Source organism: Mus caroli, unplaced genomic scaffold (assembly GCF_978045245.1).
Source record: "Mus caroli unplaced genomic scaffold, Mus_caroli_1 scaffold_11, whole genome shotgun sequence".
NCBI classification, from domain to species: Eukaryota; Metazoa; Chordata; class Mammalia; order Rodentia; family Muridae; genus Mus; species Mus caroli.
The window spans coordinates 90,297,636-90,323,861 of NW_028227266.1; the positions used below are offsets into that span (position 1 = coordinate 90,297,636).

The window sequence follows — 26,226 nt, forward strand, 5'->3', positions numbered from 1 at the left end:
TTTAAATGCAACACTGTTGATCAGTCTTCAACCTCCAAAGCTACTGAGATCCAGGTTTTAATGTCACAATTCTTTTAGGGTTGACAGCAACTCTTCCTTAGGTATTTAACTTTCCACAATCTCAACAAATTTTACAAGATGGCACTCTTTGTACAAAAGGCCAATATCCAATATCGCTGTTATAAGCAGAGAAACTTTGTTTTTTTACAGTTAAACATCAATATCCCCACCTTTTTCTATTAAAAAAGAAACTGTGATGAAGTTAAAGTAGCAAAACCTTCTATCTGTAAATAAGACTTTGTTGACTAAACGTGAGAAATACAAGTAGCAAGAGGTGTCTTTCACGATGATAATATTTTTATTGTATAATTAGCTAGTGGTTTAGTTTCTCAAGTTGCTATTGCTGTGATATAACACATGTAAAGCTCTCAGAAGGTTCTCCCTAGGCCTGTAACTCGCAGGACATACAGAGGACAGTAGAGAAGCAGAATCATACTTCCCGACTACACCCCTGCAGCCATAGCCAAGGGCCTGATTTGTGAGTTCTAGCTACGTTGTCTGCCTAATGGGGCGATCATGCAAGCGACAACAAGAGACAAAGAAACCAGCATCCCTACCAGAGAACCTAACTTCTCCGAAGCAGCATAGCTTGCAAATCTATCAAACTAAACTGCAAGAAAGACAATCTGATTTAGAGAAAAAGGCGTTCTGCCACAGTCATTAAGCACAAGTAATTTAGATTTTTTATATTGTCTCCTCATTTACAAATTTACTGTATCAACGCCAGCCAATGGAACGAATTTCTTAAGTAAATGAGAAATAAATAAAAGAGATAGAAAGATAATCACATTACATAAAATAATTCTCTTTTCTAGATGTATTTTTGAGAGAACTAATGACAGTAGCAAAAGTATAGGAATAATAATATATCATAGGAAGTAATTAATTTAAATTAGCATCACGTTTGAAAAAATATAAGTGAAACGCTTTATGGACATTTACTTTTGTACAAAGATGGAAGGCCTGGAAAAGCATGCATCGGCATCCTGAAAATTAGTTATGGCCATAATGGTTTAATTGAAGACAGCAATTTAAAATATAATATTGTAAATCTACAATCCAGTTTCAGATCAGGGGATTTAATTGGGGGGGCAGCTGAACCCTTGAATGACTGCAAGTTCATTTGCAAGGCTACAGAGAGAGCCCCGAGCTTCTCACAATTCGCTTACATTAATATTGATGTTGCCTGTGCAATCTATTTCCGTTATTTTTATGGTTGTTATTCTATGTCTGCAAAGGTCATTTAAATTATACTGAGGCCGAAAATTTGTTTCATAAATTTTGATATAAATACTAATTACACCCTCTCGGAGAGCCAGCAGGGTAGCGTTCATTTATCAAGTTTATATGACCAGCAATGACAGAGAAGAAGGCAAGAGAGGCTGGAGAGCTTTCCCAAGATCCACTAAAGCTGGCACAGGTTGCTGAGGGAAGGGAGCGTGAAGAAGAAATTCCTACCACAATCACTGAGATTTAAGAATCTTTAATAACGTACGAAAGGTTACCAAACAGTTCTGGAAACTAAAGTGTACATACGAGGTTTTTTTTTTTTTTTAACTAGCCATAAATATTGAATAGCTGTAACATGGATAAACCAGACCCTTTACATGCGGATAAATATGGAAACTAGGAATTATATACATTGTGTGGTTGTATATTTTGCCAAAAGCAATGGACAGCTATAGTTTATATCTTTTTAATATCACTTTACATAAACAAATGGAACAGTTTGACACGTAGATCCAGGCTCGTACTATACGAATTCTTGACAGGACATGAAACAACATTTTACTGCACTAAAGTACTCAGACTTTGGGACGAAATGTTTGCACTTTATACAAAAAAAGCACATTAATATCAATAATATTTTGTTAGGTCGACGTGGAGACTGTCATCGTACAAAGTAGTTCACATTTTGGTACACATTTACTAGAACATTCTTGCCATTCAGTACAAACAGTTGGCTTTCGGCCGCCCCTCCCCTCCCCCTCCCCCTCCCTCTGGCCCTCCCCTCCCCAAGGCAAAGACCACCACGCCACGATCCCACCCACCCACTCCAACCGAAGTGTAGCTATATACAGAATCCAACAGAACAGATTTAAGCTAATAATTCTGTATTTACAAGAAAACAAAACAAGAAGATAAAGAAAAGCTGAAGCCCCAGAGAGCTTGTTCTGATCCAACAAGAAATTGGCCCTCAGGGCCTTTGGCGGTGTTCGGTCAGGCAGCCGCCTTCTCTTCCACCCCCTTCCGCCCTTCAGCTACCAAACCTTTTCAGAGGTGGGTGGGGGGAGGAAAAAGAAAAGGAAAATTTTGGAGTGAAAAAACCTAAAGGCTTGCTGCCTCCTCTGTTTTACTCAGTCCTGGATTTACCGGCAGATTTAAAAACAAAATCAATCAAACAAACAACAACAACAACAAAAATGTTTGCGGGATCGGGACGAGAGGTGTCTCGAGTTTCAGGATTCTTTCAATAATACTGCGTATATACGTGTGTGTTCAGTCTCTTAAATAGGGGGTTGGCATGTTTTGTTTCTGATTTTAAACGTACCATTCGTTAAAATTGGAAGAGAGCGCGCTGTGGCCTGCTGTGTGGTGAACCGCGGAGGAGGAGGGCGACATGGAGCTGGTGGTCGGGTTGTCTGTTGTGGGAGACACGATGGTGGGTGGCGTGGACGACTCATACCCCGAGCTGGCAGCTGGCGAAGGCTGTGAGCCCTGAGAAGAGGACTCATGGACCTGAGAGAATAAAGTTGCGTTTTAATGAAGATAAAGAGTGGGCCCAGCGGCTACCCAAGGCTATGAAAGCTGTGCTCCCCCTCCCCCCGCCCGGGCACCCCCTCCCCTACCCCTCCCGCTTCTTTCAAAGCCAGGGATCTCCCAGACTCTCCGCAGGCAGGGCCAATGGGACTTGGGCTTGGTTCTCCCGGCGTAGCCCAGCACCGCCACGCTCCAGGAGGGGACTCTGCCCGACAGTACTCACAAAAGAAAAAAAGGGGGGGGGGGCTGGGAAAGAGGAGGCTGCTTTTGAGGCCAGAGGCTTGGAAAGTTCCTTTCGTAAAGTTTGCCTGCCCACTTTGAGAAGAGCGGATGTTGAGAGCTGAGCCCAAGACCGCAGCATCTGGCCCGCCTGCTCTTGACTACCAGGAGCAATGGCCGCGTTCACCGCAGCAGCTCTGACAGCGGGGCCTCGGAGTCACCTCACTTATTTTTACTTTCATTATGAAACATTGAGTTTAATTGGCCTCTGGTGCAACTATCTTTCCCGCCCCTGTTCCCTCTGCCACTTTCCACTCAGCAGAGTGAAACCCTTTGCCTTTCCGCTTCCTGAGGCTCCTGCCGCCGCCCAGAAGCCGCTCCCGGGTGGTTGGCTCGATCCCGGGCCCAGAAAAGGCTCCCGAAGGCGAGCGGCCTTACGGCGGCGTTACCTTCATGTGTTTACGCAGAGAGCTGGGGTGCGTGTAGGACTTATCGCACATCTTGCAAAGGTAGGGCTTGTCGCTCGTGTGCACGTGCATGTGCTTCTTGCGGTCGCTGCTGTTGGCGAAGCGCCGGTCGCAGCCTTCGAACTCGCACTTGAAGGGTTTCTCCCCTAACGTAAAAGTCGAAAGATGGTCTTATTTAAAAGAAATCAGTAGCTATTTTCAGAATTTAGGAGATGAATTAAAATGCTGGCTGCCCAAGGCGGGGGGGGGGTGCTCCCCCGAGCCTAAAATCTGGAGTTTTAGTAAATTCGTGCATCTGTAGTGGAACTATGAATAGCCTAACTATATTTTTTAACACTCAAGACAATTATATCTACATTTTATTTTTACTTTGTCATAGTGATGGTAGTAGTAGAAATAGAAGTGGCAAGAGAGGAAAAAAATTTTTTTTTCATCTCAGAATAGCAGTGTCTCTAGATACTGGCTTTTCTGACCAGGTCTTAACAGAGGTTACCCAGCGGCTTCTACTTAGCTCTGTCTTACTAGTTTTCGGGACCCGGCTGATTCTCCTGCTTTTGCTCTTTTCTCTCCCATTTTTTTTCCGTCCCAGACACACTGCACCCGTTGGTTGCCACCTCCACTCAACTCCACCCCACCCCCTACACACACCACATTTTATGGCCTAATCTGGAAAGCGGGAAGGACTTTTTACCTGGCTGGGCCCTTAAATCTAGAGTTCAAGTCAGATTCTCTTCCACCAGACAATGCCCAAATACGGAGGGTGATCAGATCCCCTGACTCTGACCCAAGGGGCGCATAATTTCCAGGCTGCCCCCTCTCGAAGCCTTAAATTGCCTGGAACTTGTTTTGTTATTGTTTCTGTTGGTTTTGTTTCTTTTGTTTCTTTAAGCTTTGGACTTGTCGCTATTTCTGAAGTCCAACTCAGGAACCCCGCTTTTAAAGAACAGACCTTACGCTGTATAATAGACAATTAGGATTTCTGTGTCTTTCACCAACTAGCCTCACTCCTCAAACCCGGATGCATCGTTGGGAAAATGTATCTCTTCACATGTACACAAATCTAATGTCCTCCTCAGATCCAAATTGTACTTCCTACCACAACTGTACCTACCTCCTGTTTCTTCCCATTTTGTTTCTACATTTTTAAACTCAACCTCAAATTCTTCCACCTTTTCGAACAGAAAGGACTCACGAAAGTCCCTGAACCGGTAGCCACCATCAAGAGTTTTAGATTTGTTTGTAGCTGGAACAACTGGAACCTCCGTGGCTGCCCCACGCGTGCCACCTCTCCGGGACTCGAGATTGTCAAGCGCTGGGCCAAGCCAGACTCAGCTTCCCGGTTTCCAACTCTTTTTATTCCTTGGTTTTGTTTTTGTTTTTTTGTTTTTTGTTTTTTGTTTTTGTTTTTTTTTTTTAGTCTATATGCTCAGATCCTTCTCTCTGTGCTTTCCCACACTTTCAAGACTAAAAACCAGATCTGCCTGCCTCCAGGAACCTGAGGCCCAGACCCCACGGAGGCTGGATTTGTGCCTCACTTCCCCCAACTTTGGAATCTCAGGCCCGGTCTGGGTGGGAGGTAGAGTGTCCTACATTAATTTCCATACCTGTGTGTGTCCTTTTGTGGATCTTGAGGTTCTCTGAACGCGCGAAAACCTTGCCGCAGCCAGGAAACGGGCAGGGAAAAGGCTTTTCGCCCGTGTGCACTCGGATGTGGTTGACCAGTTTGTATTTGGCTTTGAAGGGCTTGCCCTCGCGTGGACACTCCTCCCAGAAGCAGATGTGGTTGCTCTGCTCTGGGCCGCCGACGTGCTCCACCGTGACGTGCGTGACCAGCTCGTGCATGGTGCTGAAAGTTTTGTTGCACGACTTTTTGGGGTTGGCCAGCTGCTCCGGCTCGATCCATTTACAGATAAGCTCTTGCTTGATGGGTTGGCGCATATAGCGGAAGAAGGCTCCAGCCCCGTGATGTGCAGCCATGTTCACGTTCATGGGCCCGTAGCCATGAAGCTGCGGGGCAGCATAGTGCTCGGATCGCGGGCTGGTCACCTGGCCGTATTGCTCCGGCCGTGGGTACATGTCCCCGGAGAAACCTAGCCGCATCTGCCCGTTAACCACGTTGGGCGAAGCGTGGCCAGCCGCCTGCTCGTGAAGCCCAGAAAAAAGGAGGTGGCCCGCGGCGTCCGTATGGCCGTGTGGGCCCCCGAAGCCGCCGGCCGAAGCAGCGAAGAGACTGTGCTGGGCGCTAGCTGCCGCCGCCGCGTCGCCGAAGCCCCGGTTGCGGAACAGAAAGTCCCGGGTAGAATTGAAAGCAGCGCTGGAGTAGGAGCCGACGTGGCCGGGGTGGTGATGGTGGCCCAGGGCCGCAGCAGCGGCGTAGCCCGGAGCCTGCGACGTGAAGGCTGTCTGGCCAGCCGAGGCCAGTTCGTGCGAACTGGGGTTGAGCTTGAAGGCGCCCATGCCGTCGGCGAACGGGTTGATACCCAGGCCCACGTCTCTCTCGGCCACGTCGCCCGCCGAGTGGTGCCGGGATGCACCAAAGGTGGTCACACCGATCGCGGGATACTGGGGTCCGGCGTCCAGGAGCATCGTGGCTGCACGGGGCAAGCCCCGGCCTCCCCCGCCCCCCCCACCCTCGCCCGCCAAGGAGGGAAGATCAGGAGGAGGAGGAGGAACGGGAGGCGGAGGAAGAGGAGGAAGAAGAGGAGGAGGGAGGGGGAGTCGACCCACCTAACGAAGTCTCAGCCAGCAGGCAGCGGCCAGGCGCTAGCCGGCACCCACCCGGCCAAAGGCAGGCAAGAGAGATGACTGCCGGCCGGTAGAAGGCGGGCTCCAGCGCCAGCCGCTCGAACCGCGCGGGCCGGGCTCTCACTTTCTCGCCGCTCAGTCTCTGCCGAGAGGGCCTCGAGTCAAGGCTGCCCGGGGAAAGGCATAGAACATCTCAGCCCCCCAATAAAACTTCTTCCCGGATTTGTGGCATAGAGGAATGTGAACGCCAGAGCCGCCACTGCTCGCCCTGTCTCCTCGCGCAGCGCGCCCCTCCTCACTTCTCCACTAGTCTCTCTCTCTCTCTCTCTCTCTCTCTCTCTCTCTCTCTCTCTCTCTCTCTCTCTCTCTCTCTCTCTCTGGCTCTCCTCCTCGATCCTTCAACTCTCCCTTTTTCCCCCTCTCTGCTTTTTGAAAAAAAAAAGGGGGGGAGAAAAAAGAAAAGAAAAGGCGCAAATCATGCACAATATTGTCTTTTGCGGTTTATCTTCCTGGGGAGAAACTTTCACCTCCTCAGCCGGGCGGTGAGCGCGAGACTGATAGCAGCAATCATTCCTGCAGATAAATGAATTGAAAGGACGACACCGTCGTCCCCCCCCCCCCCTGATGAATGGGAGCAGGGGGAGGGGTCACGTGCGACCGACGCGGGCGAGGATTGGTGAGGCGGCAATCCCCCCACACACCCCGCCCGGGGCCGCCGCGCCAACGAAGGGCGCGCGGTGGCGCCGCGCGCTGCTCATTGGCCCGCCCGCCTCATCAATCCCAGGTATTGTAAAGCGCTTGACATCCCCTTTTGACTAACAGGGCTGCCAGGAGTAGCAACTTTTTTTCCCCCTAGCAAATTTTTCCCCCTCTTCTCACGGAAGGAAAAAAAAAAGCCACGATTTCTTTTCCCTCTCATATTCTCTCTCTCTCTCTCTCTCTCTCTCTCTCTCTCTCTCTCTCTCTCTCTCTCTCTCTCCCTCCCTCCCTCCCTCCCTCCCTCCCTCCCTCCCTCCCTCATTCTCTCCCTCCCTCCCTCATTCCCTCCCTCCCCTTCCTCGCTGCCTCCTACCCCTCCCTCTCTAGGTTTTGCTTCTTGTTCTATGTTCTCCCCCCCTCCCCGCCACACACTTTTCTCTCCCTCCTTCTAATGTGCCCCTTTCTCCCCTCCTTCTGTCTCTTTCCCTCCCCATTCCCCTCCTCCCTTGCCTCCCCATCCCTGAGCCACTCTCCTTCAAACCTCCGCAGAGCGATTAAAGACTGGAGACCCCCGGCGTCTCCGAGAGCAGCAGTTGGGGGGGGGGACCAGCCGAGAAACACCCCAAAGGCACTTCCAGAATGTCCCGACTCAGCAACTTTCTTTTCTCCCTCCCTCCCCTTCTCCACCCCCCCCCCCCTTCCAAGGGCAGCAAAGGAAGCTTTTGTTATTTGCTTCTTTTGAAGTTTGCTTCCTTTTTGACCGGCCTCTCTCCTGTTTATAATTTAAGATTCGGGAGCGCGAGGGCACGCCACTCTCTTTCCTAGAAACGGGATTTCTTGGTGTCTCTCACAGCCTCAGTTTTCCAGACTTCCTTCCTGCGTGCCCACTCACCCCCAAACACAGGTGGATGGATCTCTTAAACTTTTCCTGGTTCCTGAGGTTTGTCCGATTGGGTTTTGTTTGTTTGTTTTCTGTTTTTAATGGCAGTTTGGAAACCTTGTTGCCGATTTCCCTCTCCCCTCATTTTTTTTCTTTTTTCCCCTCCGGTCTGGTCGGCTGTGTGGCTTGCTCCCACCCCCAACTCGCTCACTCTGGCCTCCCATTCCCATCCCAGTCCCTTTCATTCAGGTAAAACTGTAAATTTCCCAACGCGCCATTGTTCCTCTAGATCTCCCAAAGCTCCCTAGAGATCCCGGAATACTTTTTTGGTATTTAAATCCCCGGTAGATAGGACCAATGTAAATTTTGTGACATTCAAACCTTTTCCAGTTCACAAATCAGTCACCCTTGTCACAGTTATTGAAATTCCGCAACTTGCCACAACAAGACGGTGGAAAAAGCGGGCGCGGTCTTTGTTGCCGACCAGGCTTTTGATCGCCAGAGAAAATTTACTTACCTTCAGATGAGTGAGCAGAAAAAGAAATAACACTCCCTTTGATTTAGTTAGGAAAATGCAGACATTTGGATTCCGTGCAAACATACAACACTCGCTTGTTTTCGCGATGCGGCCCTCGATTAACCTGTCTTTGCCCAGCGCAAAGTCTATTCAACAACTGCGCGTAGTTGCTTTTTGTCCCATCCACAAAGAACCATTGACTATATATTAAAATGATTGTTGAAAGGTAGAGGGGTATGGCACGTAAAAGCAGGGGGAAAATCCCTGTAACTCAATCAATTAAACCGGGCGACATTTATACATTTCAAAAACTGCACGCGGATGTGGAGCCGGGGGCGATGGAGGTTGCGGTTCTACTTAGCTCAGTTTTAAGCCCATCAGCTTGGCCCAGGATTTAGCCTTAGTGCCTGCATATTCATTAGGTCTAATTATTTTCTAGTAAGGAAAACACAAAAAGCCAAGAGTCGGAATTCTTCAATTTGCCCTTTGTTTCTAACTTCATTTGGCTTCTTTGCAACTGAATCAAGGCTCTAAACTCTTTGCCAGACAAAGAGACCTTCAACTCATCCTTTCACATGATGTCCGCTTAGAAAACTTAACAGTCCTCCAAGCAAAAGAAAAAGAAAACCTCTCTGTCTCTGTCTCTCTCTGTCTCTGTCTCTGTCTGTCTCTCTCTGTCTCTGTCTCTGTCTGTCTCTCTCTCTGTCTCTCTCTCTCTCTCTCTCTCTCTCTCTGTCTCTGTCTCTCTCTCTGTCTCTCTCTCTCTGTCTCTCTCTCTCTCTCTCTCTCTCTCTCTCTCTCTCTCTCTCTCTCTCTCTCTCTCTCTCTCTCTGCCAGCTAGCTTTCTAGGGCTAGAGGAAGGATGAACACCAGTGGCTACTACTAGGTAAACTGGAACCAGGCTGCCCTTCACACACACACACACACACACACACACACACACACACACACACCCCTTCTGGCCCTGAAGTCAGATTGTGGATGGTGATCATATCCCTGTATCTGAAGAGACAGTGTTAAGCATCTATGCCTGTGGGGTTAGGAAGTAGAAATTCTAGGGGGAAAAAAATCTGCCCCCAGCAACAAGTCTGTGCCCAGCACTTCTCTCTCAATCTGAGCGGACTCCTGTAAGGAGTGACAGAAAAAAAGCGGAAGCAGCCGGTGTTAGGGGATTCTTTCTTTTAACCTATTATGTATTTTCTTGAGGGAAAAGATACACCAGGCATTCAGTTCTTTTTGCTCCTACAAGGGGAAGTTGGATCCTAGAATTATGAAAATCGTTTATTCAAGGAGATATTTCCTCTAGAGGCTGCACTGCTCTTTCACTAGGGAGAACAAATATTGAACCCACCTTGACTGCTTTAAAAAAAAATAGGGAGGGGACCTGAGGGAAGGGTGGCTGTTGGGAGAGGGGAGGGAAAATAATTCTTCAAAAAAGAAAGTCAGGCTTCTCTCCTCCAGTCTGTGGAAAATCCACCGGGGACGTTGACAGAGGGTATTTTTAGGAAACCCATCCAAATATACAAGGTAAGAGTAAATATGAGAGGGGGAAAAAAGTTGTGGGTTGTAGAAGTTATCAAGTGGGATTTGCGGCGCTCTCTGCAGGAAACGCGAGCGGCTCCAGTTCAAAGCCACATGCACCAACGTGACATATAAGCCATTAAAATATCATCCTGACGGCTCATTTCTGCTTCATCATACATTCCCTAACTGCTTCCCCGAAAGCTGGAGAAGGAGAAATGAAGGATGACCGCCCTGGTGGAACCACAAAAGAGGCGTAGAGGGGTTTCTGGTCCCCCCTCTTCTACCCCAAAGTGATGTGCAGAAATGAGGTGATCCGGGCAACAGGTGGAGCAGGGTAAGTGCTTGAAACCAGGGGGGTCAATTGGGGAAGGCCTGTAGCCCCAGCGGCCTTGTAGCAAATGTGCTTATGGGGGCCATAGGCACCCTGACCCCGCTGGGAGAATAGGCCAAGTCAGACTTCTTTCTCCATCTCTACCTTCACACACACACACACACACACACACACACACACACTCACATCGCGGGTACAGGCCCCACCCCACTAATTCTAAAGGGGGTGGGGAGGGGCAGCATTGAAGATGAGTCCTTTCTTTCCTCTGGGAGGAGTGGGTGCGAGAAAGACAGATGGGGCTCCTACAGGCAATGGCACCAAAGCCATCTTGTTGCCCGCTTGTCTTCGATCCCCTTTTTTTGTAAATTGCCTGGGTGTGCCCACCGTGGGCACAAGAAGGGCAAAACTTGGTCAGTTTTGTTCGTGGTGGAAACCGAGAGGGTGCTCGCGAAGGGTCCTTGCAGGCAGCCTTTCTGTTTTTTTCCCTACCGCAAGGATAACGGGGAGGGTTTCGGTTTACCCTCGTCAGGGTCAAAGACTCAAGTTAGAGCTGCGAGAGGCTGGCTACACAGTAGAACTTCTCCGGATACTAACTGAGGACTGAGGATGCTGTCTGGGTCTGCCTCGGGGCCGGCTGCCTGCCTGCCTTTATCCTGATCCTGCTTCAGGACTCTTAACTAGGATCTGCTCTGTTTGCGCCACGGGCCTGGGTTCGCGACCCGGTTTTCTTTCTCCTGAATGTGAATCTGGCTTGCTGTTAGGTCCTGGGAGGAGCAGGCCTAAGCCTAAACCCAGGGGCGTATACTGAATTACAGGCGAAAGAAAAGAGAAGAATTTGAGTAGATTTGAGTCTGCCTAGTTCAAAGTCTTAAAGTTTGGAGTTGACCAAGGAGATAGAGAAGACTGAGAAAGGGAAGAGGGTGCGGGAGGGCTGTTTCGAGACCCGGGTATTCACTAGAGTCTGCAGAAACAACCTTTGGATGGCAAGCCTTGGCAGTGACCTCCACCCTCTGCTTCTGGGCCATCTCTTTTCCTTTCCTGTGTTTGGGGGCAGAGATTTAAAGTAAGGCTTACCTGGCCAAGCCAGGTTGCCTGCAGGTGACCCTACTAGTGCAGACTTGACTCTGAGCACCTGAAGGTCGGCAGCTTTCCAGCCTAGAGTTAGGGGAAATCCAATCTCTACCCCCTTCGAGGACAGGAATAAGAAAAGGAATGTGTACAACTCAGGCGCTCAGCTCAATTTCCTGGTGCTTTAGGGCTTGTGCAAGGTAGCCAGGGAGGTGCATGGGCAGCTGGCCATCGATCTGAGCAAAGACCAGAAGCGGCTTTCATCTTTGACTTGGTAGCTCTGAGCCTGCCAGGGCCGAGCTTTTCCAGCAAGTATTCATGCCTGATGGTTAATCAGTGTGGAACTGAAGTCACCAGCTCTAGTTGACCTCTGACCTTAGACAGGCCTATGTCGACTAAGTATACTTCACAACAGGCAGACTGTGATTCCTCAAATAAAAATAGTGTCTTTTGCAGTCCTGGCCATCCCATCTTCTTGTGACTATCAATCACTGAGGCTCCCTGGCACCCCTTTCCTGTCATCTCAAGGTACAGGATAAAAGATAACTTCAATACATCCTGGGGGTGCCCCTTACTAAGCTGGTTAGCCACTTAGTAAGAAAGGACACCTCAGGAGCAAGAGTTTTGGGGAAACTCAAAGATCTTTTCAGATCTATTATCTTAGGGACCTCAGATTCAGAAGCCCAGGGACAGTTCCCAAATTCACTCCTCAGTCTGTTCCTTCAGCAAGACTCAGATTGATTTCAAATCTGAGCCAACGAGATGGTTGCCTTGTTCCCTTGCACAGACTGGATCTACTACAGAACTAGCTAAGGTCCCTTTTGTCTGTCTTGATTCAACCTTTGAAACATTTCCTTGCATGCCCAGGGAAGCATTTGTAGTGCACAAAGGATATGCACATAGGGCATAAGGGTACCAGCAATCCAGACCTCCTAGAAGTTGGGCTGTGCCAGCATTGTTGGTAGGCAGAAGTTTCTAGGGAAACTTAGCCCCTTTTCCTTAGAAGCAAACAAGTAAATTCTATTATTGCCAACCAACCAGGGACTGTGGTGCCAGACATCCTGCCATGAGAACATTCAGAGCAAGGACACCCAGCTTGCTGCCCTTCTGTACGAATACAAAGTTGGGCCTCCTTCCTTTCTTGGTCTGTGCTTGAAGGAGCTTCTTACCTTTCTCGGAGGATTTTGTTGTTTTATGTGTTGTTAGAAAGAATTGAAAACAATTTCCTCTGGGAAAAGGTGAGTATATTCAGGCTTATGCCTGGAAAAGAAAAAGAAAGGATGAAACCATGAGGGTAGTTTGGGTCTGAGTTAGAGGTTCGGGAAACATGAGAAATTAGAGACCCTGTATGAGAGTGCAGCCCTCCTTGGATTTAGCCCGTGGGTCAACAAGTTAAATAGCCACTTGTTCTGTGGGTAGAGTGTCAAGACAGGCAGACGTCCCATTGACTGAGGTCTTGCTGTGTTTATCCAGCCTAAGACCTTTTTCAATGACTGTTTGTCCTTCCTCATCAAATTTAGGGTCAATGCTAGGTGGATTGCTGTTTGGCTGCTCCACTGCCTCCACAGCCTTGCCTGACTGATGCAGAGGGCCTCAAAATGTTTTCAAGGATTTATGGTTGCCGAATGCTTGGTAGCTCCAGCCACTGACAAGCAATCTTAAGAGGGAGGCACTGTTTCTAAACTTTTCAACTGAAAAAAAAAGAGAGAGAGAGAGAAAAAGAGAGAGACAACTTGACATCAAACAACAACAACAAAAATGGTACATTTTTAATCTGGTGGATTTAATATTAGCTTTGAAAAATGAGCCAGTAAAAGCTCTCAAGTGGGTCTGGAGCAGGAATGGAGCATGTGGGGTTGAAGGGTTATTCACTACTACTGACAGAGCAGGATTTGAAAATCTGAAAATTTCTTCCTTCTAACAATATAACTAAGCATAATTGCACATCCCCAGAGAACAGAGGGCCCTCCCCACCCGCCTCATCAAATGTAAACAACCAACCTGAAGAAATGATGGGGTGTTCTGAAACAAAATCTCAAATTCTAGCAGCCACAGATTTTTGAACATTGAATGAGCACTTCTACCTAAAAGTCAGAACAATGAGTGATTAAAAATTCTAACTGGGAAATTAGAAATTTTCAATGTTTGTATTGCCAGTGCCATCTTTGTTCTTATATCCCCAAATCTGAAAACAATAAAAGAAAAACCAAAAGATTGTTTTCAGACTAACATCTTTCTTTCATACACCCAGGCCACGGATTCTTGCCACAGGAACATGTATGGTATTGTTTTACTTGGGCCTTTTCTTCTCAAGCAGGCTCAAACTCAGAAAATGAAATACAAGACTTCCCTGGTGATGAGGAAGCGGTTACGGCTGTACAGAAACACACTGAAAGAATCAAGTGAGTAATTAAAAAAAATCTTATTATCAGTAGAGATTTGCAGGGGATCAGGCACCTTTTTCTTTGTGCGTGTATGTGTGTTGATGCATAAAGCATAATTGATTGTTTCTCTTTTGCTTCTAATGGGATGTGAGTTTGGGCACATCTCTAAGTTTAAATGAAACTTAGAATAACACCTTGGTGTTTGATGCATTTGCACACAAATCAATGACACCACATCCCACCAGCAGCCCGAGGATTCAATGCCCACTCATCTGGACGTTCTAGAATTAATATTTGAGTACTGGATCATTGAAACAACCACCCTTGACCTTCTGCAATCCCACTGTCACATTATTCTATGACATATTCATCTTGAATTCATTTCCAGACAATTTGATTGGGATGAGGTTTGACATGTATTGGCTTCCATGAAAGAAGTGTACTTTGATCTTGGTGATGGGGTTTTACATGATATGCATCATCTTTACCAGGGACACCAGCCTTCTGCCATGTGGCCGTGACTATGTTCCCACAATGTGCTGTCTGAACCAAGAGTGACTGACAGGCACTCTGTCAGAAATACCTTCATTGTGAAGAATTTAATTTCTTATTGCTTTTACAATAAGCATAGGATTTAAGGTTGGTCTTTCCCCCTTCTAGGCATCTGTTTTTGTTGGGATTTTTTTCTCACTTCAACTATAAAGTTCATGTTTTTTTTTTCTAAACATGGTCTCTTATTGGTATGCAAGGCAAGCTTCTTAACAAAAGTTAAGTAAGTTAGGAAACGACTGTCTTCTGCTGTTTGGGATGACTCTATGGCAAAAGTCAAAGACGAGATGTGATTATTATATGAATTCAGTTGTTTTGATCTCTTAACGCTACCCTAGCAGTTCTCTTATCAATTTCTTCCAGTCTTTTGTGAAAAGAAAAGACATTTTGCAGAAGTACTGCTTGGAAATTAAATTGCATCTAAGTATATTTTTTCCATACACTCACTTCCATTAATGATGATTAAAGCTAAATTTTCCATAACTAGAAGAAATTTCCTCTTCTAAAAAAAAATCCTGACAGACCTCATCTCCTTTGCATAATTTGGGATTGGACATATGGCAGGCTTCTGGGGCTTAAATGATTTCTTTTCATAAGACCTGAGATACCTCCCACTGCAGGAATCCTGAAATCAGTGACTAGCCTCTTCAGAGATACACACCTTATTTTGAGTGGTACCATGGCCAGAAATTAAAAAAAAAAAAAAAAAGGAACTGAAGAAGTGGCTGCAGACCTAGAAACAGAACATTCAGATGGCAGAGGCTGCTTGGCCTGGCTCTGAGCCATAGCCCCTCAGCTGAATAGGTAATCGTGATTTAGCATTGTTTCAGAAAATCAAAATGAAAAAATAGCCCAGCTATTGGTGCTTTATCTTTGTCCTTCTTTCTCCCTTTCCAAGAAGAGAGGTCAGACATCTCAGCTACTGATGCAAGAAGCTCTGACAGAAGATAAAGCCACCAGTTGTTCTATTCCTAGAAAATAAACTAGAAACCATAGTTTATGCCATTGGTGGTAGTGGCTATTGTGAGCAAAAATGCTCAAATCGTGATTCTAGGCATTAATTTTCAGAGACTCTAGAGATTGAAGGATGTTACAGGACTACAGATAGAATCTGTACTACATAGCCTTCATGAAAGCCCCCCCTCCCTTGCATTTGCCAAAAACCCTTCTTGGCTACAGGCTACCCCTTTACTTTGCAAACCAAGCGGGAAGCTTCTGAGAGCAAACTGGACTCCAGGGAAGATTAGCCCATCCAGCCAATGGACAATTTCTGAAACTGGAGAATCTCTGTATCCTGAGACATGAAAAATAAATCTCTGGAAATTCTAAAATATACTTCTAGGACATTAGTACTCCAGTCCTTGTCATATCTGATCAGCTTAAGAGTCTATTTGGAGTTTTATTTTAGAAATTTACCTTTAAGGTCCTTACATAATTGCTGAAAGTTTTATGTCAGTAAACATAAACGGATACAAGAAGTATTTTTTTTCTCTATCTCTGTCTCTGGGGAAATGGACCTTAAAAGAATGTCTGGTCCCATTGTTATGTTTAGCCAACCGAGGTATGGACCATATGGCTCCAAGAACCTTGCAAGTATCAGGCAGCCTCTGTGACCTGCAGGTCAACTGACCCCTAGCTACTCAAGAAATGTCTACCCAGGATGGGTCCAGATGTTTTTAGTGCTTCAAGAGAAGTCTGCATCTGGGAAGGAGCTCCATGGGGCCAGGCTACTGTCAGTGATTTTGGCTGAATCAGATGTGTTTGCCCTTTTGCTGCTGGCACGGAAAGTCATACACATGTTCCTACCTTTTCAAGGGCAAGATAGTCAGACTGTATACTAACAAGATGTGTGTATAAAACCTTGCTCTCTCCCCCTCTTCTCCTCTCCCTCTTTCTCTCTTTTAACCTTTGGGTACACAGGTCAGTGCTTACAATTCAGGAGGTCTATAAACTTGAATATATTTTTTTAAATCCTTCTCTCTACAACCTGCTAATGGAAAGTTAGCATTTTCGTCTCCTGTGAAAATGAGAAGCAAACATTTTCGGCATGCTCACCAGGCTTTCAAAGGGTTCTGAAAATAGCTGAAAATGCTTTTTGACAAAACCCTGTTCAGTCTGTATTGTTATTCAAAGCTTTTTAATGGGGACTGGATCACAGAATATATATTAAGAATCTATGTTGATTCAAATCAAATAATTAACCAGAGTTAAAATGGACCCCAAATTTGACACATCCTGAACAATTAATTGTATACCCTCTAGGTTTAGGTGTGAGAAAAGGAATTTTAGTTCCTGGGCTGTGTTATGGCACAAGTGCACCTGCACTCAGGTTTACTATCTCAGTTCTGAGGTTTGGATGGATAGAAATAGCTGGACAGGAAGGGACACACCTCTTTTCAGCTTGTACGTTGTGTTTCAAGCGCTTTGGAGGCTCAGCTCAGACTCAACTGAATACATACTTTATTTTTTTCTCAGAGGTCAGACATAAAAGTCACTGAAATTTGGTAACTGTCTAGAGATAAAAGGGGAAAGGAAAACAAGCCAAGAGACCAGATAGAAGCACCTCTCATTAAAGGGCTACCTGTGGAAAGTAAATGAATCTTTCAGAGTGAGAGATAAATTCTCAGAGTCTAGATTTTAAAATGTCAGAAAAGGTCTTGGCTTAGGAAACAGAAGTCGATTGTCTCTCCCTCTCCTTAGTGTGTGTGTGTGTGTGTGTGTGTGTGTGTGTGTGTGTGTGAGTGAGTGTATGGGTGTGTGCTCACAGAATCTGTTTGTAATTTCCTAAGTCTTCCCTAATGCAGAGCAGAGAGATACAGACTATTCAAAGCTAGAGAAATTATTGTGGAAGTTAATCCCTCGCTAAATCCCTTGCCCCAAGCAGGGATGAATGATGAATGTACCAAGCTTTAGAAAATAAGTCAATTATTAAAAAATTTTAAAGCCTTGTTTGAGGGGCAGGAGTGTAGCTCCCTTGGTGGAGTCCTGGTTCCCTTTTCAGCATTCCATTCACTCATATGTGCTGATGAATATCTATGAACCCAGCACTTGGAGAGTACAGGTAGAAGCAGGAATTCAAAATCATTCAAGTTCTAGACCATCCTGGCCTACATGAGACCTTGTCTCAACAACAAAATAAAGCAAATGAAGGGGGGAAACCCTTTATTTACTAATCATGGAATCCTCAGAGAGAGACCAGTTCAATCAATTCTAAGTTAGTGTTCCATGTAACTTGTTCAAACTTCTCCCTTCTTTTAGAGGGTTATGTTTTTGTTGTTGTTGTTGATGATGGTGATGATGTTTCTTCTCAATCTTTAGAACTCTCTTTAAAACCCCAAAGATTTCTGGGTCTTGTCGACATGTTCTTTGTCAACAGAGGATCCAAGAACTTTCTTTGGCATTTTTGAGCACAAAGACAGAGTCAAGGCCCTGAGCTCAGGAAGCAGTTGATCCTAGGGCAGACACAGTCAGTCATTTCTGAGCCAAAATTGAAATCTTCAATTGGTCTTCCTCAGTCAGCTATAATGGTAGTTTTAGACTGAAGGCCATGGATGTGCCAACTGTGCCATCCACTCTGTAGAGTCCTAAAGAGAGCAAGGACTAAGGTCAAAGCTTCTGCAACAAGTGGCCACAGACTGGGAGCTATCACAGTTGTCACTAGTGGAACCTTCATCTGGTACCACTGCACAGAGTTCAGGAACCCCAGACTAGTCCCCTGGCCCATGGACTGGAAGGAAAGGACCTGTTCCTTCTATTTGTGTATTTCTGTACCTTGAGCCATTTATTTATTTATTTGGCCAGAATACCCTCGGGTAGATAAATATGAACTATGATGAAAAGAGACCTTTCAGGGAGTCTGAAGTGAGTTTGGAACAGTTCCTCTTCATGACCTCTTCTGGTCCAGTCTCTCTAGTCAAGGTGAGATTCTACTTCTAGGACTGCCAGTCACCGAGAGGAGGGAGAGGCAAGGCTAATTGGCAGGAGAAGAGAAGAGGAGGAAGGTGGGTGAATAAAGGAGCGGAAATAGGACCAAGGTGCGGCAGACGTGCAGGGTAGGCTTAGGGGAAATGAGAGCAAAGAAGAAGAAGAAAGACAAGGGGGAGAAGGAACTTCAGAAAAAGAAAGAATAAAATTGGGTCCTAAGCTCTCTACCTCAGGAGTTTCTCTGCTCCAGGCAGTCTGCAGTCTACTTTTCTGCCTTGATTCGGACCCTGTCCTTTATGCTCAAAGACAAACTTTCCTAATTCTTGGAGGCACCTGAGTATTCAACTGTGCATAGGACTCTGCTCAACTTCTCCCGGAGTCGTCATAGGTATAAGCATAACCTAACCCTGCTCGCTCACTTCCAGGAACATGGTGGCAAAGCTCAGCACTCCGGAAGGAGGAGGGTGGTGGGGAGTTACAGGAAAGAAAAGAATCCGTGCCTGGGTCAGAGCGCATGAGCAACAGAAGCGTAAAATGCTATTGGGATTGGGGGAGGGGGCGAAGGAGGGAGTGAGAGGAAAGGAGGAGGAAGAGGAAGAGGGAGAGGGAGAGAGGGAAGGAGAGAGAGAGAGAGAGAGAGAGAGAGAGAGAGAGAGAGAGAGAGAGAGCGCGCTTGTCATCACTGACGTCGATCCGGACCACCGGCCAATAGGCGACACAGGCAATTGTTCTCACGGTGGCCCCGGGCCGCGGCCCCGAATCTATTCATTTCCTTAAGCGTTCAGCCGCCGCCTCTGTAGTGCCCCGGGTTTCACACGGACATTAAAGACAGAGAAAACAGAAAGGGGGAGGGGGCAAACTTCAAACTTAAACAAACAAACAAACAAACAAACAATCTCCGCCACTTTGCATAAGTTTCTCTCTCTCTCTCTCTCTCTCTCTCTCTCTCTCTCTCTCTCTCTCTCTCTCTCTCTCTCTCTCTCTCTCCTCCCTTTTCGTCTTTATCGGTTGTCCTTTCTTTGCACTGCCACACTGAAGTAGCATTGGTGGCTGCCAGACCGAGGTGCAGCAGGCGGTCCTTTCCGGTCCCAGTGGGACACTGAAATTATTATATACACGTCTAGGACGCTTTAAAATCACTACCTCTTCCAACTTCACCACCTCCGAAATGACCCCTCCTATCATCTCCATCTTTGGCTTGGGAGCACCCCTTGGTGTTGGTGGACAAAGTAATCTGGAGATAAGGGTCTTACACCTCTGCAGCAGAGGCCGTGCCCCCAGGCACCCACAGACTCAGCCCTGCTGCCTTTCCCACCTACCCCATTATCGCTACCCCTTTCCAGCGCATGGCACGGCAGGGGATTCGGCAGAACTGCAGCCCAGCCGGACGAAGGCGGAGGCTTTTTGACTTTGCTTGGTCTGCCAGCTTCACTGCTGGCACCGACCGGCTCAAGATCCCAGCACCGACTGCCAGAAACCTAGATGCGGCTGGGCAGAGTGTGTCCCCGGGGTCCGGGGAAAGTGCGAAGCCCACGCCACCGCTTCTCATGCACGTTATTTGTCTCGACAACAGGTAGCAGCTGTGGACACCATGGGCCCCAGCTCGCCGCTTCTTCGAACCTCTCGGTGCTTCCGGGCCTTCACGAGCAGCCTCCTCAGGCCTCCCACAGCCGTCCTTTGAACGGACTCCTGCGTCTGGGGATCCCTGGAGACATGTATGCGAGGTCGGAACCTTTTGCACCAGGGCCTATGGCCCGCAGCGACACTCTGGCAACAGCCACAGCCCTGCACGGTTATGGCGGCATGAACCTGACCATGAACCTCACCGCACCCCATGGCCCTGGAGCCTTTTTCCGCTATATGCGCCAGCCCATCAAACAGGAGCTCATCTGCAAGTGGCTAGGGGATGACAGCCCGATGTCCCCACGTCCCTGCTCCAAAACTTTCAGCACCATGCACGAGCTGGTCACGCACGTCACTGTGGAGCACGTCGGTGGCCCAGAGCAGGCTAACCACATTTGCTTCTGGGAGGAGTGTCCGCGACAGGGCAAGCCCTTCAAAGCCAAATACAAACTTGTAAATCACATCCGCGTGCACACGGGCGAGAAGCCCTTCCCTTGTCCTTTCCCAGGGTGTGGGAAGGTCTTTGCTAGATCAGAAAATCTCAAAATACACAAACGAACACATACAGGTCAGTACTCAGTGCTGTCTGTCTCGTGCGAGCCCTGGGACACAGACCCTTGGGTCTGAATTTTCTTAAGTTCCAATTGAGGGGAGGAGGGAGGTATTTTGGTATTCTTTCCATGAGCCAGATTTATAAAACGGTAATTAACAGCTTCTGCTCCTAGACTCACCGTTTTCCGGAGGCTGTCTGGGCAGAGTGGCTCCAGAGTTCTGGGGTCCCTGTTGGTAAACTGGCACTTCTAGCTTAGAGCTTTGATTTTATTTAGGATCTGGAGATTGAACCCTAGGCTACATCCCCAGTTCCAGGAGTTTGGTTTTAAGACATATTTTAAGCAGCATGGCTTCCCCCAAAGTCTTAAAGGAAATGGGAGCAATTGCCTCACACTTACAGATCACTATTGGAAACTCTTCTTCCTTTTAGCCCCACCATCACCTGGACTGAGGGGTCGTCTGACCCTTAATACCTTCTTTAGGATTTATGAGCCTTGGGGGCCTACTTTTGACTTGTTTTTGTGTTGCTAGCTCCACAGAAGGGACTTTTTTTTTTTTTTTTTTTTTGGTAGCCCTCATTCTTATTTTAGTAGAGACCCAACGGGACCCACTGTCTTAAATGTCATTTACCGAGTTGTTAAGTGAAATAGGGACATGTGTCAACCACATCTGTTAGCTCTAGTTAACAGAAAGAAAAGGAGCTCGGTGAAGGAGCCTGGGAGTTGAACTCTTCTGGCCAGAAGCATCTAATTAATACAATTGCAAGAAGAAAGTTTTCACACTTTCAGAACAGCCTGTGAAGTTACATTAATTAGTTTAGCAGCCACCGTTTGACTCTCCTTACTCGCCCCCCCCCACCCCTCCTTGCTTGAAGTTTAAGAAGTCAGCATCTTCTCCCCTCCCCCATCTTGGAGGCGGGAAAAGGGAAGAATGATGCAGAGATCAGAATTCCATCTTGGTACTCTAGTTTTGCAGGCAGTATCTTCCCTTTCTACAGTTCTTGTTAGCACAGCAACCCTTTTCAGAGTCCAAGTCCCCGATAGTTGCAGTACCCAGTAAGAAGCTTGCTAAATCTTGCCACAAACTGCCTTCTCCACGAGGTTTAGTGGTAGAACACTGGCATAGGCTGAGGCAAGACCAAAGTCCAGTTGGGCTCTTGTTCTTTATTCCCCTAGCATGTCAGCAAACATCTTGTACGGCTTTCTAAAGCAATTCTGAGCTCTTCCCCCCACTCTCTCATCCCTTTGGTCCCCTCTCTTCCCGAGTTATTATCCCCAGGGACAGAGGAATAAGTTAGACCAGGATTCCAGACCTCAGAACTAGCTGCTCCAGAGGCTGGCTGCCAGCATCGGGAAGGTGGATGCGCAATCCGGGGCTGGAGAAAGAACTCATCTTTAATGACAGGGATTTTGAAGCAAACAAACTTATACTGCTCTTTGCCGGCCCACTGTTTGAAGTCTGTGAAGCAGAAAATGGTTAAATTCTTAGCGTAATCGACCTACATCAGAGAAGCAAAAGTGTGCCTGGCTGGCTCTCAGGTTTGCTTGGACTCAAGGCAGAATTCTGCGCGTTCTTTTCGGTCTCTGTCCTAATTCATTACAGCTTGGGTTTTAAAAAAAAATGAAAGAAAGAAAGAAAGAAAAAAGAAAAAAAGAAAAAAGAAACCAAACCAAACCATAGAGCCTCCTCTGTTCCGGTGTCTCCCTCAAACCTCCTAAGTAATGGGAAGAAAAGGAGGAGGCAAAACAGCAACAAAATGTTTCTCAAATGGCAATAGAACTCTCTACAAATTATTCATGAAGACAGTTTTCGATTCAACAGGAAAATAATTGCCTTTTCAAATATTAATGGCGTTTCATTTCCTTGAGTCGCGGAAGCGGCGATCAGGAGCAGATTTCTTAGCTGAGATTCTCCCGAATGTGACTTCCAGGCCTGGCTCTGGAGGCAGCGGGTGAAGAAGGTTTCACTCTGTGGCTGTGACAGACAGAGACCGGGGAACAATGGTAGGGCGGCGAGGGGAGACGCGGGCCAGGAGCGCGCGCCCGGTCAACCTCCCAAACTGGCGCGCCTCCCGGAACCCCCGGGGCCCGGGCTCTCCCCACCTTTCCCCGCAGTCAGTCAGCCCTCGCGGGGGGCGAGGGGGGTGCAGGCCCGGCTCCCGGGCCGCTCTGGGGCGGAGTCAGGGCGAAAACAGATCCAGCCACAAGTGCCAGAAAATGGCGCTGGCCTAGAGGCCCCCGCAGGCCGGCGAACTTGGCGCCCGCGCGGACCGAGGCCCTGCTCGCTCTGAAGCCGGGGCCGAGGACCAGGGCCGGGGCCAAGGCCCCAAGCCGCGGTCGGGAGGCTCGCGGCCTAGGCCGCCAGCCTGACCTCCCTCGGGTCGTTCCGCGGGACCCAGGCCCGGCCCCGTGCCGCAGGGTCCACCCTCCCACCTAGGGCGCCTCTCGGGGGACATGGGGGAGGGGAAGGGTGAGGGGTGGCGGGGCGGCGGGGGTGGGAGGGTCGTGGAGCTCGGAGCCCAGGGCGCCTCCTGCAGCAGGGCAACGCTAAGGCCCGCCTGCACGCGGCCTCCCAGGGGCCTGCTCACTCCCCGGTACTGATGCTTCTAGGCTCGGTACCTGCTCCTTTTTCTTCCCCGTTTCTCGTCTGGAGCGAAATACTCGTCTAGTTTACGCGACGAGACATTGGAATGGGATATGTGGCAGCAGAATGCCCCCGCCCCTCCAACCCCGTGAGGGAATTCTATCTTCAAATTCTAACCTCAAACTCTATCCCTCAACCCACAAAAACCTTCATTTGTAGGTTGCAAATGATTTTTTTTTTACAAGTTATTTTATGAAGAAAAAAAAAAAGAGGGAGGAGAGAGTAAAGTTTGGGTTTTCCAAACGCTGGTGGAATCAAAGGAGAGAGATCTGGGGACAAATAGGGACACTGATTTATTCATTATACATCTCCAATGTTTCGTAAGACTGTGCCTTGTCCTGTGAAAATGGCAGCGGGCAACATCTTCCAGAGGACTCTAGTGTACCAGCTCTACTACAGCGAGGGTGAGCACTATCAGTGGGCAGTGTGGGGGAGACGGGTTCGCCTGATTTTTTGCCCAAGCCAAAGGCAGGTTACATGAAAACCTCTATTTAAACCTGAGCGCCAGTGCGGCGGCGGAATGGAGACTGTTGATTTTATCAGGGAGTATTCCCTGCAAACCGGGGAAGAAGCGATCACAAAGTCAACAGAGGAGCATCTTGCTGTTCAGTCTTATGCTAGAGAAGTTTTAGCACCCCTGATCACCCCCAGGACCTTCAGTTGCTAAGATCACAGACACCTCTCCCTTTCCTTTTCGAAACAATCTCAGCTGAGCCAGAGATTTGGAGTTCTGGCTTCTGGGAGGGTCTGTGGTGGGAGTGGGGGTCATTTTCTCTTCCATACAGCAGCAAATTCAGGCAGCAAGAAACTCCTGGAACGAGCCTTCATCCAACCAATATTCCCAGCTTTGTGTGCGTTCTGGCCTTCCTGAATTTTGCCTAGACCTGCGGTGTACCCGGTGGACCTGGCCTGCCCGTAGCAGCCACTCACCCGAAGCTTGCCACAGTCAGGGCTGTGATTTCAACAGATTTAAGATCCCTCCTGGCCTGAACCGATTTTCATTTTCATCTATCAGCCTCTGGGCTCCTCTGGCCTGCGAGGTGGAACAGGCGGGCGGGGAATTGTCTGGGGAGGATCATAGCCCTGGAATTGTCAGTTTGGACCGAGAGGGTCCCCTCTACACTCGATAAGGTCTCCGCGACACTGCTGGATCCGTATAATAAAACATTAAAATCGGCGAACACTATCTCGAGGAATTTCGGATAGACTAGGCAAGATTTGGAGAATATTGGAGTATATTTGCCGTCAGTGGGTGAAGTGGAAAGGAGAGGGGACTCTATTTTCTGGAAAATAGCCTTTGGGGTGAATCGTTGCTCAGAACGTTTCTCACACTGAGCACACGCATGTGCATCCCTCGCCGTTCATCCTTTCAAATCCTTCCGTTGTTTGGCACTTGAATAAAACCTACTTTAGAAAACACTTTGGACCAGGCTGGAGTATGTGTCCGGCGGATTGCTGGGCATGGCTCACTAGGGCAGAGACAGATGGCTTGGGCAGTAACTTCAAATCCAGAAAATCTGAGTTTTTCAATCGCCTCGATTCCATGGGTAAAGGTGCTTCTGTCTCCACATAGATAAAAGTTGAAGGAAAACAACGTGCCCGGATAAGGATTCTCAAGAATGGAAATGACTATGATGGAGTCATTGTCGCTCCTCCTCCGACGCCCCCACCCCCGTCCCTAGGCCCAGGACGGGGAGGAGGAGGGGTGGCACTCTGTAGGACTGGGCTTCATTTCCTCGCGGGGTGGGGGAAGGGTGTCAGACCTAATGCACAGGGGAAAGTAATTTCTGAAAATCTTTTGTGGGTCTTGCTGAAAACAAAAGAGCAATGGGGGTGGGGTGGGGGGCGGTTTACAATACTGAGATTGGGACACAGCCCACATCCTACTAACTTCTCTGCGTTACCTCCCCCCAGGCGAGAAACCTTTCAGATGTGAGTTCGAGGGCTGTGAGCGGCGTTTCGCCAACAGCAGCGACCGCAAGAAGCATTCGCACGTGCACACGAGCGACAAGCCTTATATGTGCAAGGTGCGCGGGTGTGACAAGTGTTACACGCACCCCAGCTCTCTGCGAAAGCACATGAAAGTTCATGGTCGCTCGCCGCCACCCAGCTCTGGCTACGACTCGGCTATAACGTCTGCTCTCTCGTCGCCCTCGTTAGAAAGCGGCCGTGAGCCCTCAGTGGCTTGCTCTGCGGCGGTGGTTGTGCGTGGCACAGACGTGAGCGAATGGTACGTGTGTTCGGGCGCCTGGACCAGTGGTGGCTGACTCTGCAGCGCCCCCACCCCAGCCTATCGCCGCCACCTCTGGGCCCAGCTGCAGCCACCGCCGCCTCCAGTATTAGGGCTGCTGCTTTCCAGCGAGCTGCTCTGGTTTACGCGCCCGGTCTAGGCCCGGCCACTGAGGCTTCAAGAAGTAGACAAGGGACGAAGGGAGGGAGAGTAGAAGGGCAGACAAGCAGATAGACCACCATTAAAAGTTATTGAATATGCTGATACTAGATCACTATATGAAAACATAAATGCGGTCATTCTATAGTCATATCCTGTATGCATTTTGCCCATGAAACCAATGTCCAAGATAAACAGATTAAAAAAAAAAAACAAAACTTATTAGAATTTATTCACAATTTTGGCAACTGCAAGGTGGCAAAAGTAAAGCTGTACATTTTCCCAGTGGGTGTGGAAGGGTGGAAAACATTTTCCTTGAGACCTGGGCCAGGGCCTTCGCAGACCCCTTCACAGGATCCTTTTCCTTTCCTCTCACTTGCCCATCAATCCTGACCAAGGAGTTCAGAGCCCAGGAGGTGGCAGATAGGATTCCATGGCCATTCTCTTGCAGCCTATTCATCTTTTCTTTCCCCTTCACACACTTCTCCAGCTCCTTAGTTGATCTTGAACAACAACAACAACAACAACAAAACAGGCACATAACAACAACAAAGAAACACAGAAGTCCTGCATGCTCCAACCACCTCTGTAAGGGAGATAAGCAACGATGTGTTCTTCCCTTCTCTTGGGATGTTACATACCTCCAACCCTAATGCCTGTCAGAGAACACAGATAAGTCTGTTCTGTCAGACCTCAAACTCAATTGACATTTTATACTTGCAGTGGGGAGTGAGTGCGAAACAATAGGAAGTACAGACAAAGGGACGGCTAGAAGGCTTTCAAGAATTCAGAGTTGTGAAGCTTCCAGGATTCTTTTTCCCACCCCCCACCCCCATCTGTTTGGGCACTGCTTGCTATGGAACCTCATAGGTGCTTGAGCAGGGGACACAGA

The 26,226-nt window shown here is 48.1% G+C and overlaps 2 protein-coding genes across 3 annotated transcripts; one reads left to right on the top strand and one right to left on the bottom strand.

Annotated features, from left to right (window-relative positions):
• Positions 1-2,133: 2,133 nt before the first annotated feature.
• Positions 2,134-6,111, bottom strand: Zic1 (Zic family zinc finger 1). The gene is made up of 3 exons (XM_021172666.2): positions 5,111-6,111; positions 3,489-3,652; positions 2,134-2,799 (listed from the first exon to the last, which is right to left on the bottom strand). The coding sequence occupies exons 1-3, from the start codon at positions 6,090-6,092 to the stop codon at positions 2,602-2,604; spliced, it is 1,344 nt and encodes a 447-aa protein (XP_021028325.1). The 5' UTR covers positions 6,093-6,111; the 3' UTR covers positions 2,134-2,601.
• A 7,479-nt stretch (positions 6,112-13,590) lies between these two features.
• Zic4 (Zic family zinc finger 4) lies at positions 13,591-25,212 on the top strand. 2 transcript variants are annotated; one of them, XM_029481187.2, is made up of 3 exons: positions 13,591-13,672; positions 19,701-20,318; positions 24,860-25,212. In XM_029481187.2, the coding sequence occupies exons 1-3, from the start codon at positions 13,603-13,605 to the stop codon at positions 25,210-25,212; spliced, it is 1,041 nt and encodes a 346-aa protein (XP_029337047.2). In that variant the 5' UTR covers positions 13,591-13,602. The 2 variants fall into 2 exon arrangements, with proteins under 2 accessions (XP_029337047.2, XP_021028610.2); XM_021172951.3 differs by lacking the exon at positions 13,591-13,672 and having other exon boundaries at positions 19,584-20,318.
• Positions 25,213-26,226: the final 1,014 nt, after the last annotated feature.

Coding starts and splice junctions, on each gene's coding strand:
- Zic1 (XM_021172666.2), bottom strand. CDS start 6,092: ATGCTCCTGGACGCCGGACCCCAGTATCCCGCGATCGGTGTGACCACC. Junction 3,653..5,110: donor CCACAAAAGGACACACACAG/GTATGGAAATTA, acceptor CTTTTACGTTAG/GGGAGAAACCCTTCAAGTGC. Junction 2,800..3,488: donor CTCTGCGTAAACACATGAAG/GTAACGCCGCCG, acceptor TTATTCTCTCAG/GTCCATGAGTCCTCTTCTCA.
- Zic4 (XM_021172951.3), top strand. CDS start 19,610: ATGCGGCTGGGCAGAGTGTGTCCCCGGGGTCCGGGGAAAGTGCGAAGC. Junction 20,319..24,859: donor ACACAAACGAACACATACAG/GTCAGTACTCAG, acceptor ACCTCCCCCCAG/GCGAGAAACCTTTCAGATGT.